Source organism: Leptonychotes weddellii, chromosome 1 (genome assembly GCF_054177405.1).
Source record: "Leptonychotes weddellii isolate Sample4059 chromosome 1, ASM5417740v2, whole genome shotgun sequence".
In the NCBI taxonomy this organism is placed as follows: Eukaryota; Metazoa; Chordata; class Mammalia; order Carnivora; family Phocidae; genus Leptonychotes; species Leptonychotes weddellii.
The window spans coordinates 84,911,818-84,928,259 of NC_138369.1; the positions used below are offsets into that span (position 1 = coordinate 84,911,818).

The 16,442-nt window shown below is 33.5% G+C and overlaps 1 protein-coding gene across 6 annotated transcripts in view; it reads left to right on the forward strand.

Moving 5' to 3' along the window:
- The window catches only part of TRPC1 (transient receptor potential cation channel subfamily C member 1), a 71,323-nt gene that overhangs the window by 11,697 nt on the left and 43,184 nt on the right, over positions 1-16,442 (forward strand). For 3 of the 6 annotated variants that reach the window (XM_006731768.3, XM_031026470.2, XM_031026471.2), the window contains 2 exons: positions 5,481-5,582; positions 10,269-10,471. In XM_006731768.3, coding sequence (XP_006731831.1) covers positions 5,481-5,582; positions 10,269-10,471 — 305 coding nt within the window. The remainder of the gene's footprint in view (positions 1-5,480; positions 5,583-10,268; positions 10,472-16,442) is intronic. The other 3 variants (XM_006731769.3, XM_081827342.1, XM_031026472.2) reach the window with 1 other exon arrangement.

The following is a 16,442-nucleotide window of genomic DNA, read 5'->3' on the forward strand; positions in this document are numbered from 1 at the left end:
TTTTTAAAATATAAGTAGGTTAGTTCTATGTGCATTTTTATTGTATGTACATATATATGCATTGCAATATATGGTACTGTCTGTATGTGTACATAGAGTAGAAAAAGAAATTGCCGTCCCAGCAATTTCAGTTACCCAGAACACCACTGAGAATCAGAAAGGAACAAAAAACATCTCTGAGCAGTAGCTGCCATGAAGTTTTCCATTTATAAACTTTAGTCATAGGAGTATGAGAGCCCTCCTTCAACTTTAACAAACTTCAGTAGTTAGTCTTTAATGCATAGAGAATTAGAGGGGCAACAGAAGGGGCATGAGGGCTGCAGTGAAACAAAATGGGGCACAGTACCTCTGACTCTCTTTAATAAAGAGTTCAACAGCATTGCATATCTGATAATCTCTAAGGAGTTGTATGTTAGAATGGTAATTAATGTTTACAACAATGGCCAGAGTAAGTAAGTAAAAGTTAAATTATATTCAGTACCTATTGTTTTAGAAGATAGAAGAATATGTATAGTACTTCTGAAAGTAGAAAACTTCCATCAAAATAGTTTAAATTTCAAAGTTAAACACTTAAAGGCATAAGCTTCAGTTACCTAGAAAATAAGGTTATAAAGAAAGACCCTGATGATTCTGGATAAATGAAGTATTATGGTATAATTGTCATTTTTGTCTTTTTACGTGTATGATCCTATGTATATAATAATTCTGCAATATACATGGTTCTTTCACATGGTTCCTGATCGTATTTGAACATCATAGCCAACCTATATAGATATTACATTTTATAGATCAGAAAACTGAGGCTCATAGACTTTAATGAATTGCTCAAAGTTCTGAAATAAGTGAGGGCAGAGCTAAGATATGAACCTGGTCTTCTGACTGCAAATCCCATGCTCTTTCCAGGTCACTGTGTTCTGTCTCAGGTTACCTCTGTCTTACCTATCAATCAACAGATGTCCAAGGCCTTCCATTGGGTGTGATTGTGGAAATGAATAAGTAAAACATGAATTCCATACTAAAGGATATTAAACCTAATTGGATAATGAAAGTATAGTTGACCCTTTAACAATACAGATTTGAACTGCATGGATCTATGTATACATGGATTTTTTACAGTATAGGACTGTAAATATTTTCTCTTCCTTAATGATTTTCTTAATATTCTTTTCTCCAGATTATTTTTAGAATGTAGTATATAATACATGTAACATACAAAATATGTGTTAATTGACTATGTTATAGGTAAGGCTTTGGTCAATAGGAGGCTATTAGTAGTTGAGTTTGGGGGGAGTTAAAAATTATGTGCAGATTTTCAACTATGTGGGGGGGTGAGCACCTCTAACTCTTGCATTGTTTAAGGGTCAACTGTGTACATACAAGTTTCAAATCAATTAAATAATGCAGACGTGTATTTGATAAGTGCTGAGTGGTAATAATACTTGACCCTTGTATGTTACTTTGAGGTTACAAAGTGCTTTCATGTACTTTATCTTATATTATACTACTGGTTCTTGACTGGACAATTTTGCTCCCCAGGGGACATTTGATAATGTCTGGAAACATTTTTGGTTTCACAATTGAGGGATGGATCACTACTGGCATCTAGTGAGTAGAAGCTAGGTATGCTGCTTAAACATCCTACAGTGCCCTAGACGACCTCTACAACAAAGAATTACCTGGCCCCAAATGTCAATAATGTCACTGTTGAGAAACCATGTTTTATACTTAAACTTTTGTGCTTTACAACAGATATTTTGGAAACATAGAAAAGAGAAGGTCACTGTGGATTGAGCTAATCAAGGTTTCATGGAACAGTGTCAGTTGAGCTCAGCCTTCAAACATTAATAATTGTCAATATTTTTATAGTGATACTGTGTGCCAGGTACCTTAAATATATTCACTTCCTTAGTCCTCACAACCTATGAGATAGGTACTATTATTATTTCCATATTATGGAGGAGGAAATCAAGGTACATAAAGTTTAGGTAACTTGCCCAAAGACACTCCACAAATGGCCCAGCTGGAATTAGAACTCAGGTTCTGGCTCCAGAGTCCATGTCTTTACCTACTACCCAAAACTACTCTCAGAAATATGTAGATTGCTCCAGAACAGGGGATGTGGGGAAAGATGTTAACAAAGACATGTGCAATGTATATTTTTGAGAAAATGAATTGACTTAGCCTTTTGAACAAAATATTTGGGTTGGATAGTAGTGGGAAATATCTGGAAAAATAACAAACAAAACAAATGAAAAGGGCCAGAATGCCAGGCTAAGGAATTTGGGTTTATAGAAAATGGGCTTATTAAATGATTTTTGAGAAAGGATGTGTTGTGTCCAGTGGTATTTTGGGAAAAGTATTTTAGTGGCTGTGTTCAGTATAGATTGAAAAATGGAAAGTGGAGAAGGCTATAGCTTGGGTGAGCAGTTTTTATAGTAATCCAGGTCTGAAGAAGTTGACGCCTGAACTAGATACTAGCTGTAAGGATAGGAGAAAAAATGGCAGATGTGAAAGATGTTATAAAGGAAGAATTGATAGAACTTAGTATTTAAATTTGGAGGGGAGAATTGAAAAGGAGACCAAGATGATTTGGAAATGTTAAACATAGGTGGCTGAGAGAAGGATAAAAGAAACATAGGAAGTTAAGAAGTCAAGATTGGGGCAGAGAAATGTGAATTTGGATTTTAGCCTTGTTTATTTTGGGCATATCAAGCAGTCTCCAATGGACAGTTACAGATGGAAATTACATCTGTAGAGAGAGGTCAGGCTGGAGAGATACAGCAGTCATGGACATGGGATGATCACCTGCATCATGAAAGTGGATGAAATTACAGAGGAGAGTGAATGGCTGGTGCTGATTCTTTCTCAGGGAGCATCTACATTAACAAAGGCAATAGAAGGAAAATGTTCCATTAAAGGAGTTAGGATAGTGCAGCATTGTTAAAACCAAAGGAGCAGTTTTGATGTGTTGCTTAGAAATCAAAGAAAGTGAAGGGGTAGGAAGGGCCATTGGATTTTGAAACTGGCATCAATAAAGTTAGAGAAAATGTTATGCATGATTTGAGAAGTTTGACAAAGTGAGAGGAAGAAAACTTGAGTGGTAAGAGAAAGACAGGATCAAGTCAAGGTAGCAAAGATTGAGGAAGTATTTCATATTTTGGGAGATAGAGGCTAGGACTGGTATTTCTGTAAACGAAGGACCCAAGTTCCTGTAGAAGACAGAAAAGCATTAAATAGAATACCAAGGTGGAAAACTTAGCTTTGGAAAGGAAATAAGAAGCTTCTTACTCTGAGTCTAGAGAAAAGAGTATGAGATTTGTGAAAAGACATTTTCTGAGGTGGAAAGGAATATAGTAAGCAACCTCATTAATATATAATAAGTATACATATTGAATACATTTTAATAAGGGATGGTCAAATATTTGTGAGAAATTGGGAAACAAAACTAATGAGGACATTTTGTCCTATAGATATTTTAAAAATAATTTAAAACTTTTTTCATTCAGAACTTCCTTTGATTTATCAAATAACATACGATTTGTGCAGAATAAGTTAATGGTAACTCCTTATTTACATGACTTTTTTACACAAATATTTTTATACCTGAAGCTTATCCTTTTAAGCATTGAGAGATTTAACATGAATCTTTCTTTATTCTTCACTAAATAGTGTATCTGAATATAATTTAACTTTATCATCGTAAGTGGGAATCATTGAAAATATAATTGTTTTACTTTGCTTTGTATAATCTGAAACTATTAACATGTTTGTCCTTATATTAAATGGCTTCTGACTACACTGTATTGATAGTTGTTTTCCTATAGTGGTATATTATCTTTTCAGTAGTCAGCTTTTAGCAATTTTTTCTTCATTTCTTTCTATTTTGTTAGTTTTTATCTAGCTGTTTCCTTATTCAGTAAAGATCTGAAGAATACTCGGGGAAAGCAAGTTATCCTTCATTTGTAGACAACTCTTAGTGTCACTGAGACAATTCCTTCTGGGAAATAATGCCCGTGAAGTTAGTTTGTGACAGCTCAATATAGTTTTTTTGGAAATTTGCAGTTGGATCCATGGCTGTGTTTCAGATGGTTGGAGCTGATTGGTGTTTTGACTTGGAGAGCAGTAGCATTACTATATAGTTAGCTTTATAGGTTAAAATTTATCATAAATGAAATGTTTAGTAGTAATGAACACATAATTCTTTTTGTTTGCTTCACTTGACCAAGTATGGTAAAAATTGAATAAAAATGTTTGCAAAGCAGAAGAATAATGATGCTAGATTTAAAGAATAGGATACAACCCAGTGAACCTTGAAAGTTTTAAGGAATAAAAAATTAAATTTCTCATTGGGATGGGGAGTTTTTCCTGTGGAAATACATAGGCAGTTCCTAATGGTTGAATGTGGCCCCCAGTTCTTTGGGGTGATATATTCCTATTTTTAGGTATCCAGGTAAAGTCTGTCGTTTTTAGTCCTATTTTTGACATCTAGATAAAGTTTATGGAAGGTTTAGTCTTTTCAGCTCCAAGAATACTAAAGATCTGATATAGTTTCATTTTCAAGAGAGAGAATGTTGATGTAAATGGTTGTTAAAGATTATAACAGTTTTTAAAATGTACAGATTGAAAATAATCAGGGCACTTTCTTAGATTAAATCATTATTTATCCCCATGTTTCCCTTCTGCCTTTATGGTTTTCCTTAAAACAGAACAGAATAGAACAAAACAAAAAGAAACCCAAAAACCCGATGTCACAGTTGCCAAGTATGGACTGTAGACTTTGTTACAGTGTTGGAAAGTCCCGAATGCTCAGCTTCTATTTACTTTTTCCTCCCATCAAAGTTGGAGTTTCAAAATGAACAGTAGTTTGGGAGTAAAACTATAAAGTCACTTCTCCCTCTTTTCTCCAAGAACATTGGCAGCCTAGTTTTTTGCAGCTTTTACTTGATAAGATTGCTAATATTAATGTCAAATTTGTAACACTTCAGTTAGCCATGTAGGTTTTAAAGTTGATACCAGAGGGCTCCCCTTATCCTCATGGTTGCATTGATGATCATTTTTACTAGAATGAACATAATCCTTTACCAGTAGTAATAGTTCTTGGCAATTTCTTTAATAGATCTGGAATGTTAAGATTCTTTTTGGTTCAAAGTTCACAAGTAAAGGTCTTGAAAAAAAATTTCAACTTTGAATACTCCATGGATCAGCACTGTTCCATTAATAAACCCTTCTAGCAAGCATTTTTTTTTTTTTTACCAGCTTATGCAGTGAAATCAGCACAGAAATTTGTGTGTGTTATGGTACACAAAAGTACTGCTAAGGCAAGCAAATGTACTCTTTGGACAGTAAATTTTTAAAAATTTAGTATTACTGTACATAATACAGCTTAAATTTAAAGATAGTTTTATTTAAGAATTACTAAAAATAAATAGTTTACCTTTTTATCCTCCATTTTCATTTTTAACCTTTTTTTTTTTTTAAAGTCCGCAGATGCACTTTTGGTGGCAATCGACTCTGAAGTAGTGGGAGCTGTTGATATACTACTTAATCATCGACCAAAACGATCATCAAGACCAACTATAGTAGTTAGTACTCTTAAATATTTATTAATTTGGATTTTTAAACCAAAATAGATCTCCTGCCCCATTCCCACTTTTTTCTTTCCCCAAATTTATTTTGTTTTAAAGAAATGGATTTTTTTTACTCTGTAAAATATTGCCTTAAAGTAAGTAGATACTTGCAGGAATAATTAATTTTGCTTTCAGGAAACCTTTTTAAAATTAGTGGTATTTCCATAATCTTGTCAGTGTGGACCAATATTTTTAGTTTTGGACATTCTATAGATTAGGTTGAAAATACAGATTAGTTTCCAGATGGATTTAACAATTAAATATAAACAGTGAAACCATAAAACTGGAAGAAAATGTAGGTGAATATTTAACTGATTATGAGTGGAAAGACTTTCTAATCATAAAAAGCAATGGCACAGCCTTTGGCTGTATAGAAGTTAAATTTCTGGAATTCAGATATAGAGCAAAATTTAGAAAGCAGTTGGATAACTGGCAAAGATATTTTCAAAATATATCACAAATTCATAATCTTAATAATTGACAAATTGATGAAAAACACCAAGATCAGAGAAGGACATGAAAAAAATCTCAGAACAGAAAATATAAGATATTAAAACTTACTACTAATAAGATATGAAATACTAATTTTTGCTTATCAAATTAGCAAAGATTATTTTATTTCTTTGTTTAAATTTTAGTTAACCTACAGTGCAATTTGGTTTCAGGAGTAGAATTCAGTAACTCATCACTTACATACAACACCCAGTGTTCATCACAAGTGCCCTCCTTAATACCCATCACCCATTTAGCCCACCCCCAGCCACCTCTTTCCATCAACCCTTAGTTTGTTCTCTGTCATTAAGACTCTCTTATGATTCATTTCCCTCTCTCCTTTTCTTCCCCCACTTCCCATACTTTCTTCTGTTTTTAAATTCCATATATGAGTATTTGTCTTTTTCTGACTGACTAATTTCACTTAATATAATATATTAAAATAATATACTCTAGCTCCATCCATATCATTGCAAATGGCAAGATTTCATTCTTTTTGATGGCTGAGTAATATTCCATTATATATATGTATCTTCTTTATCCATTCATTAGTCGATGGACATTTGGGCTCTCCATAGTTTGGCTATTGTTGATAATGCAAATTAGTAAAGATTTTTAAAAATAATTATCATTGATGGCAAGGGAGTGGTACAGTCTAATACAAATTGGTGGGGAGGGTATTTTGGAAAGCAATTTGGCAGAGTATATCATAAATAAGAAAGATGTTCATATTCTTTAATCTAGTGTTTCCCCTTCTAGGAACTGGTCAGAAATGGGGAGAAGAATGTTAATTGTGATCTTACTTGTAGCAATGAAAAAACCATGTGACCCAATTTAAACATCCCCAAATAAAAGATTGGAAATAATAAAAATTACATACATATTAAAATGGTATTTTTAAAAGAATATTTAGGAACCTGAATAAATATGAAATAGGAAGTGAAAAAAATGGGAATAGTAAACTGGACATATAATATGATCCAAGGTTAAAAAGATGCACAGACAAAGAACTCTATGGAAATGTAGCAAAATGTTACCTAACAGCAGTCATCTCATTGCTAAATTAAGGATATTTTTTTCTTACTCTTTTTATTTTTCTTTATTGCTTTTGTAATTAAGAAGACAGTCACTAATGATCAAATAAATTCTACTTAAAATTTTTTTTTTAAAGATTTTATTTATTTGACAGAGAGAGACACAGCGAGAGAGGGAACACAAGCAGGGGGAGTGGGAGAGGGAGAAGCAGGCTTCCTGCTGAGCAGGGAGCCCTATGCAGGGCTCGATCCCAGGACCCTGGGATCATGACCTGAGCCGAAGGCAGATGCTTAATGACTGAGCCACCCAGGCGCCCCAAATAAATTCTACTTTAAAATGAGATATTTGTTATATATCAAAATGTAAAAATTATAACATTCATTATTGGTGAGGATGTAGTGAAACAAGCAGTTTTTAAATAATTGCTGGTAGTGTAAACTGGCTATCTTCTGAAGAAAAATATTGTTTTAAGATAGAATTATAAATTGGTTGTGGATTATCTGCCATTATCTGAGAACAATGAGAAGCTCTGCTAAATTGCATACTTTACCATATATTAACTGAAATCTTTTACTTTCATTTAGGTATTACAAAGTTTCTGTAAGCATGACTTTCTCCAGAGGATAGTACCAACTAGTTTAAGTGGTGATAAGAAACCAAAAAGAACAGAGGAAAAAAAGGCTGAGAATATAGCGCCTATCCAAATGATCAGAAATGTGTAGAATCCTATTCGATTTTCTGTCATCTGTCTTGCAGTCACTGTTATATTTCGGTATACTTATTCTACCTTGTAGCCCCTTTTTACCCGTTTACTTTCTTGGCAGGGAGGGTGGGGTGTGGTATGCCAGGGTCTCAGAGCAACCGACTGACATTATTTCATCACCATTAGCACCACCAGTCAACTCTTGCGTTGTAAGGCTCTGGCAGTCTTCATCCCTCAGCCAAAGAACACTTTGTACTTCATCTCTAACAAAAAGGGTTATCATCCTTTGCTTGAGTATTTCTAGTGACAGTAAGATCACATTTTAACAGCCCTAATACTTCTTGACAGGCAATGTCAAATATTTTTATATACTTTTTTTTACCATTTCAGTGAATTTATTCTGTATTCTTAGCTTATCAAAATTGTCTTTTGATAAATATTGATTTTTTAAATACAGATGGGGTTTTTTGATAGTATGTAGATTATATGAGCAGTGAAATAATGCATTTCAATCTTCTAATGATGTTTTTCATGTAGTCAAGTATGTTTTATAGGAAAAATGAAGACATTATTTAAATACAATTTTCTTCTCTTTATAACCAGTAATAAGGGGAGAAAGGGCTAAATATTTAGATTTCTTTGTTATTTTTAAATAAATTCATTAATTTGAAGTTTCCAATAAATAAATGGGAAGTATATAAAGAAACTATTCATAAAAGAAGGGGAAAAAAGCTAAGTATGTCAGAAAATATTAAAACTTAGCTAGTAATCAAAGGAAAGGAAAGTAATATTTCATGATAGTTTTTTTCACTCATAAATTGGGAATGACCATGCCTAGTGCTGGTGAGTAAACCTTGAGTGTGAAATGGGTACATTCCTGTATTATTGGAAATATAAACTATGGAAAGAACTTTAGTAATATATATCAAAAGCTTCAAAATTGTTCATGGCCTTTAGACCTATTATTGCACTTCAGGGGTTCTGTGGTTAAGGAGTTTATCCTAAATTTCAAAAAAGCTGTATTCATAAAGATGTTTGTGGTAGTGTTATTTAAATAAGCAAAACAAAATATCTTGAACATAGGTCTATGAATTTTCTTGAATTACATGCTAGTTCTATACATGAATTTTATTTCCCAGAAATTCTGGGCTATAGTTTTATGAAATTATTAGAAGGATCCTTGAATTTCAAAATATTAAGGACCATTGTTTTTAATCATTGATGCCAAATCACTTAAGCCAAAGATGTCCTTAAAAGGTGGTATAATAGAAAAAGGACTAGAAGGAGATACTGTAAAATGTATTTTGCATAGTAGGAATATGGGAATTTTTATTCTTCTATCTGCTTTTCTGTATTTTTCAGATATTTTATAGTATGTGTGTACTACTTTTATAATGTTAATAAAAATTACCCAAAAAACCCTGTGAACTTGATAAGCTTATACAATGGAATCAAACAGCTGTCAGGAAAACCCGTGTGAAAAAGTGAGAAGTATTGGGAAGAATATGCAATAGTCATACAATAATCAACCTTTTTATTTAACCCTGACTCTTTATTTACTAATGTTTCTTTCCTCATGTCATGCCATCACCAGGCCCATGAGCCCATGTAGGGAAAGCAGCTCAGGCTCTGGTGTAATACGGACCTGAGTTCTGATCTGCATTTTGCCACTCTGTTGTGTAGCTTGGGCACATTAACTTCTCTGAGCCTCAGTTTCTTCATGGGGATTATAATGCTCAATTTTGCAGACTATTGTGGGGATTAAATGAAATGATAAATGTAAGGTGTCTAACAGTCCCAGGACTCATTAATAATAGTTACCATTGTTAGTGTTCTTGTGCATTTGTAACAGGAAATAGGTAATGATTGAGAATATGTAAAGAATACATAAAATGAAGAGTGCTTCCTATTTACTTATCCCTTTCAGGCAACTTCATTGCTATTAATGTGGCAAGGTTTGCCATAAAGGTGGAATTTTTAAGTTTTTCTCATGCATTTGTACTCTGCCTATTTTTAACATTTCTGTTTTTCCCTTTATATTCTTTTTCTAAGATTCTTGTTCTTTATCCTTGTCATGCATGTTTCCATAATCTTGTGAAAATTAAACACTTTTTTCTAAAGTATTTTTCTAGGTATCCTCACTTCTTCTTTGTTAGGAAAACAGAACTCTAGTTGTATGAATATGTTCTATTGAAGATTTTTGTCTGTCATGATTATATTGCATTTATTAATTAAAATTGAGTTTCAGGTTTCAAAAAAAATTTAGTCCTGGTAAAATGTTTATCATATTTTTAAAAATAATTATTGTGTTCTTTGTGCCTTCTGATTTTTTTTTCATTTCATTTTCAGATAAATATGTTGTTTTGAAGTCACAAATAATAATTTTGGACATTTATATAAATATTTTTCAGAAACTAATGGAGCGAATTCAGAATCCTGAGTATTCAACAACTATGGATGTTGCACCTGTCATTTTAGCTGCTCATCGTAACAACTATGAAATTCTTACAATGCTGTTAAAACAGGATGTATCTCTACCCAAGCCCCATGCAGTTGGCTGTGAATGCACACTGTGTTCTGCAAAGAACAAAAAGGACAGTCTCCGACATTCCAGGTTAGAAAATTAAGGTTTTGATAAATAGGTGTGCGATTTAGTAAGGTATATGTCAGTGAAATTTTTGTTGTTTTTCTTTCTATGCAGCTTTTAAGAAATATGGTACTGGAATGGCTTATGAAAGCTAAACATCTAGTTCCTTTGCTTAATATGAGTTTTACATCTTTTAGAAATGTTTACTAAATGATGCATAGGAAAAGCCTTCAAATTATGAATAGGGTTTACCTCATGCTTCTGCTGGTGGGGCTTAGAGACATTATTTACTTTTTAAAAGCAGAGTTTATTAGCCTAAGAGAATTTCCAAATAGTAGAAGGGGTGGAGATACCCCTTCTTATCTTATTTATAAGGAAATAAAACGTGTTTTCTGTCTCACTAAATACTTATGTTATGCCTCTTACTTCCCCTTTCACACAATATTTAAATCTTTTTCTCTTCCCTTTCTCCCCAGTCCAAATATTAACAACAACTGAGGAGAAAATGAGTGAGAAAGTATCCCATCTTGGATGGGTTGAGAAAGAGCACACATATGGGCATGTTGTATAAGGTTCTGGGCTACACTTGAGAATCTAATTTTCAGCATAAGTCTTTATATATATATATTATCTATGTAGTAATCAAATACAGTTGAGATTATATCAATATAACATTTACTATGGGAAATATGGTCTGGAAGTCCTAAGCAGCCCATTGGCAAACTGTTTTTATAGTACGTGAAATTAGCCTTACAGCTGCAAGCTAGTCACCCTCACTCCTTCCTTATCTTAAGGACAGATCTTTGGTGGATTGACAGATAGTCACAGATCCATAAATTGAGAAAGTCTCCTGGGAATCAGTTTAATGTTTATTTGTAGAGGTTGAACTGGAAAGTTTTTCTATTTTCAGGTTTATTTACAGTGAGATCTATTTTTTTTTTTTTTTAAGATTTTATTTATTTATTTGAGACAGAGAGAATGAGAGAGAGCACATGAGAGGGGGGAGGGTCAGAGGGAGAAGCAGACTCCCTGCCAAGCAGGGAGCCCGATGCGGGACTCGATCCAGGGACTCCAGGATCATGACCTGAGCTGAAGGCAGTCGCTTAACCAACTGAGCCACCCAGGCGCCCCAAGATCTATTTTTTTCTTAATAAGATCTGGTTGATAGCTATGACTATATCATATAATGACTAGCAGAAATGATCTTTAAGGCTTCTTCTAGTTTTAAAATCCTTTATTAATATTAAACATAAATATTTCCAAATTGTATGCTTATTAAATATGTGTGTAGTTGAAACAGCTGAGGTTGTAGGAATTGGGGCTGGAGAGAACACTAAGCCTGGCTTGGTTTCAGGTGGGGGAAAAAGCTTTGTTCTGAAAGCTTTTAGAGGAGCTGTGGCTTGAGCTTGGTCTTTAGGTATGAATAACAATAAAAAGAGGGGCCCTGGGTGGCTCAGTTGGTTAAGCTCTGACTCTTGATTTTGGTGCAGGTCATGATTTCAGGGTCATGAGATTGAGCCCCTTGTTGGCTCTGTGCTCAGTGGGGAGTCTGCTTGAAATTCTCTCTTTTCCTCCCCCTCTCCCCCACTCCTCCTCAAATAAATTAATAAATAAAATCTTTAAAAAAAATAAAAACGTTTTATGCAGAAAGTATAGTATGTGATTGTGGTTTATTAAGGGAACTCCGAATGATGTGGTGTATTTACAGAAAAGTTTGAGAGAGTTTGTTATTGATATTTGGGAAAACAGTTATAGCGAGTGTCAAAATGCCCTGACTACAAGTCATTTCTAGGAATTGCTAAGTAGAGTTGCTGAAGAAAAGGAGGCTAACAAAATGAGTAAAAAGAGTAACGGGTGAAGATTTTGGTGAAGTTGAAGGGCCAATATACTGGCAATAAGAAAATGAGGCAATCTGTATTTACAAAGTTACTGGTTTTTAAATTTTAGAGATGCTGAAGTTCCAGGTGATGATAAGGTCTAGGGGCAATAATTTTATTTTATTATCATTATTTTTTATTTATTTTTAAAGATTTTATTTATTTGAGAGAGCACAAGCAGCGGGTAGAGGGGGGACAGAGGAAGAGGGAGAAGCAGACTCTCTGCTGAGCAGGGAGCCCAATGTGGGACTTGATCCCAAACATCAAAGGCAGATGTTTGACTGAGCCACCCAGGCACCCCTTAGGGGGGATAATTTTAAATGGGGTAGGGAAGGGTAATGGACCATTGCAGTTTAGAAAAACATTTTCAGTAATATAATTGCTGTGATTTGGTTTTAGTCTCAATTATTTGATGTGTTGTGAAATTTCAAATAACTTTAAAGAAATGTTTGCAATCTTTATTATCTATCAAGGAAATGTTTGCAATCTGTATTATCTATCAAGGAAAGGCAAAGTTTTTTAAAAGTTGAGAAATGCTTTGTTTAACCTGCACAGTGATTTTTATAGTTTTGAGTTTGAATGCCTGTAAGCCTAAAGTATATTCAACTTTACTCCTATTATTACCCACTTCACCCTTGAAAGCAATTGAATTTGTACAACTTGGCTAGAAGAGTAGGATTTGGCATTGAGAAAATCAGTGAACTATGAGGCTCTAGTAACACTAGTTTGAAAACTATTTATTTTAACTACACAGGTAATATGTGAATAAATCCTCAAATCTGTGTAAAAATTCTAACTTTAATTTTGAGCAGATGTCCTTTGACCAATCTCAATTCTCCTCCTGTCTCTGGATCTAACTAGTATGATCAGCTTGAGGTTCTATATTCTGCTCAGTGACTAGAATTCTAATTGGTTAGAAATGTGACTCTTAACTGTGGTGTTAGATTGGAAGCTAGTCTCCATCAATGACCATCTGTTACATGTTGAAGTTAGAAATTCCCTCTCCTGATTTCTGTCTATGCAGATTCCATTAAAATTTCCTCTCCTATTTCATTAATTTTGCCTATCTAATATTAATCTTGTCTCATCTACTCCATTCTTATTGTTGTCCAAATATTTAGGTTGAACCATATGAAATTACTCACTGTCTTAAAAGTATTTTGGACAATGTAGAATTTCATATTCCCATATTCTTCTTGGTGTGGATGAACACCAGAAAGATATGTAGAATATAATCTCATAACTCTACAGGCCTCAAAAAAGTTTGTTTGTTTTTTTTTTAAAGATTTATTTGTTTGTTTATTTTAGAGAGAGAGAGCATGTGCACATGAGTGGGGTTGAGGGGGTGGAGAGGCAGAGAAAGAGGAAGAGAGAATCTTCAAGCAGACTCCCCGCTGATCGTGGAGCCGAGCCAGGACACTGGGATGATGATCTGAGCCGAAAGCCAGAGTCAGCTACTTAACCAACTGAGCCACCCAGGCACCCCCAAAAAGTTTTTTTTAAATATGGAGATTGATGATATGCAGTAAATGTATACAGGTGCAGTAAATGTATACAGGTGTATACTATCACCAGAATCCAATATTCTGTCATTTCCATCACTGGAAGAAGTTCTGTCATGCCCCTTTTTAGTCAGTCCCTGCTCCCATTCCTAGCTCCAAGCAACCACAGATCTTTTTTCTGTCTATATCCTATAGTTTTTTTCTTTTCTAGAAATTTCATGTAAGTAGAATCATACAATATATTGACTTATGTCTCTAGCTTCTCTTACTTAGCATAATATTTTGAGGTTCATTCATATTGCATATATCAGTAGTTTATTCCTTTTTATTGTTGAGTAGTATATCATTTTAAGGATGAAGGATGAATCTTTTGTTTATACATTCACTAGATGATGGACATTTGAGATGTTTCTAGTTTTTGGCAGTGAACATTCACATATAAGTTTTTGTGTAGACATATTTTTTTTATTTCTGTTGGGTAGATACCTAGGAGTGGAATTACTGGGTTGTATGGTAAGTGTATGTTTAACTTTTTAAGTAACTGCCGAACTGTTTTCCAAAGTGATTGTATCACTTTACATTCTCATCAGTGATATATGATGGTTTCAATTCCTCCACATGGTCACCAACACTTTATATTGTTAGTTTTTTTGATCTTAGCCATTTTAGCAGAAGTGTAGTAGTATCTCATTGTGGTTTTAATTTGCATTTCCCTTATGCCTTATAATATCAACGATCTTATCATGTGTTTATATGTCATTAATATATCTTCTTTGATGAAGTATCTATTCAGATTTTTTCCCATTTTTAAAAATTGGGTTGTTTGTCTTATTAAGTTGTAAAAGTTCTTTGTATATTCTGGACACAAGTCCTTTATCAGATATATGTTTTGCAAATGAATTCTCCCAGTCTGTGACTTGTCTTTTCATTTTCTTCTTGGTGTCTTTTGAAGAGCAAAACTTTTAATTTTGATGAGGCCCATTTTGTCACTTTTATCTTTTGTAGATTATTTCTTGTGTCATATGTATGAAATATTTGCCTAACCCAAGGTCACAAAGATTTTCTCCTAGAAAATCTGTTTTCTTCTAGAAGTTTTATAGTTGTATGATTTACATTTAAGTCTATAATCTATTTTGAGTAAACTTTTATATGTGTGTGAGATAAAGATCTAAGTTCTTTTTTTAAATTTTTTTGCAATATCCAATCATTTGTTCTACTACCATTTGTTGAAGAGTATTGTTTTCCCCAGTAAATTATCTTTACACCTCAGAAATCATTTGAGCATGTATGTATGATTTTATTTCTAGACTCTAATTTGTTCCATTAATCTATAAGTCTGTCCTTACACCAATATCACTGTGTCCTGATTACTGTAATTTTATAGTCAACTTTTAAATCAGATAATGTGTATGATTTCACTCATATGTGGAATTTCAGAAACAGATGACCATAAGGAAAAAAAAAAGAGAGAGGCAAACCATAAAACAGACTCTTAACTATAGAGAACAAACTGAGGGTTGCTGAAGGGGAGGTGGGCAGAGGAATGGGTTAAATGGGTGATGGGTATTAAGGAGGCACTTGTGATGAGCACTGAGTGTTATTTTTTTTAAGATTTTTATTTACTTTTTTTGAGAGAGAGAAGTGGGGGGAAGGGCAGAGGGAGAAGTAGACTCCCCGTTGAGCAGGGAACCCGATGTGGGACTCAATCCCAGGACCCTGGGATCATGACCCGAGCCAAAGGCAGACACCCAACCAACTGAACCACCCAGGCACCCAGAGCACTGGGTGTTATATGTAAACAATGAATCACTGAATTCTACTTCTGAAACTAATATTACACCATATGTTAACTAACTGGAATTTAAATAAAAACTTGAAATAAAACAAAACTTGAAACAAAATGTAAGTGTTTCATCTTTCATCCTTTTTTTAAAATTTTTGGCTAGGCTGTGTTCTTTGCATTTGCAAATAAAGTTTAGAATGAGTTATCAATTTTTACGAAAATACCTGCTTGGATTTTTAAGAGGAGTTGCATTAAACCAATTTGGAGAGGATTGCCATTTTAATAATATTAAATCTTTCAATCTGTGAACATGGTGTATCTCTCCATTTTATTAGATCTTCCTAATTACTTTCAGCAATGTTTTCTAGTCTTCAGTGTATAGGTCTTGTGCTTCATTTTTACAATTTATTTTACAATTTATTCCTAAGTATTTTATTTGTTTTGATAATATTGCACATGAATTGCTTTCTTAATTTCATTCATAGATGGTTCATTGCTAGTATATAGAAATAAAACTGATTTTGTATCTTGTGATCTTGCTAAACTCATTTATTCTAATAGAGCTTTTTGTTTGTTTGCTTTTTAGATTCCTAAAGATTTTTATATATAAGATTATATCATCTGTAAGTAGAGACAGTTTTACTTCTTTTCCAATCTTTAGGACTTCATTTTTCTTGCCTTATTGCACTGGCTAGAACCTCCAGTGTGATGTTGAATGTAAGTTAGTAAGAGTGAATATCCTTGCCTTGGATTCTTGGTTCTGAATTTTCTATTTGGGACTTTCTATTTATAGTATCATAGGAAATAGTTTTACTGCCCTAAAGATCCCCTACATT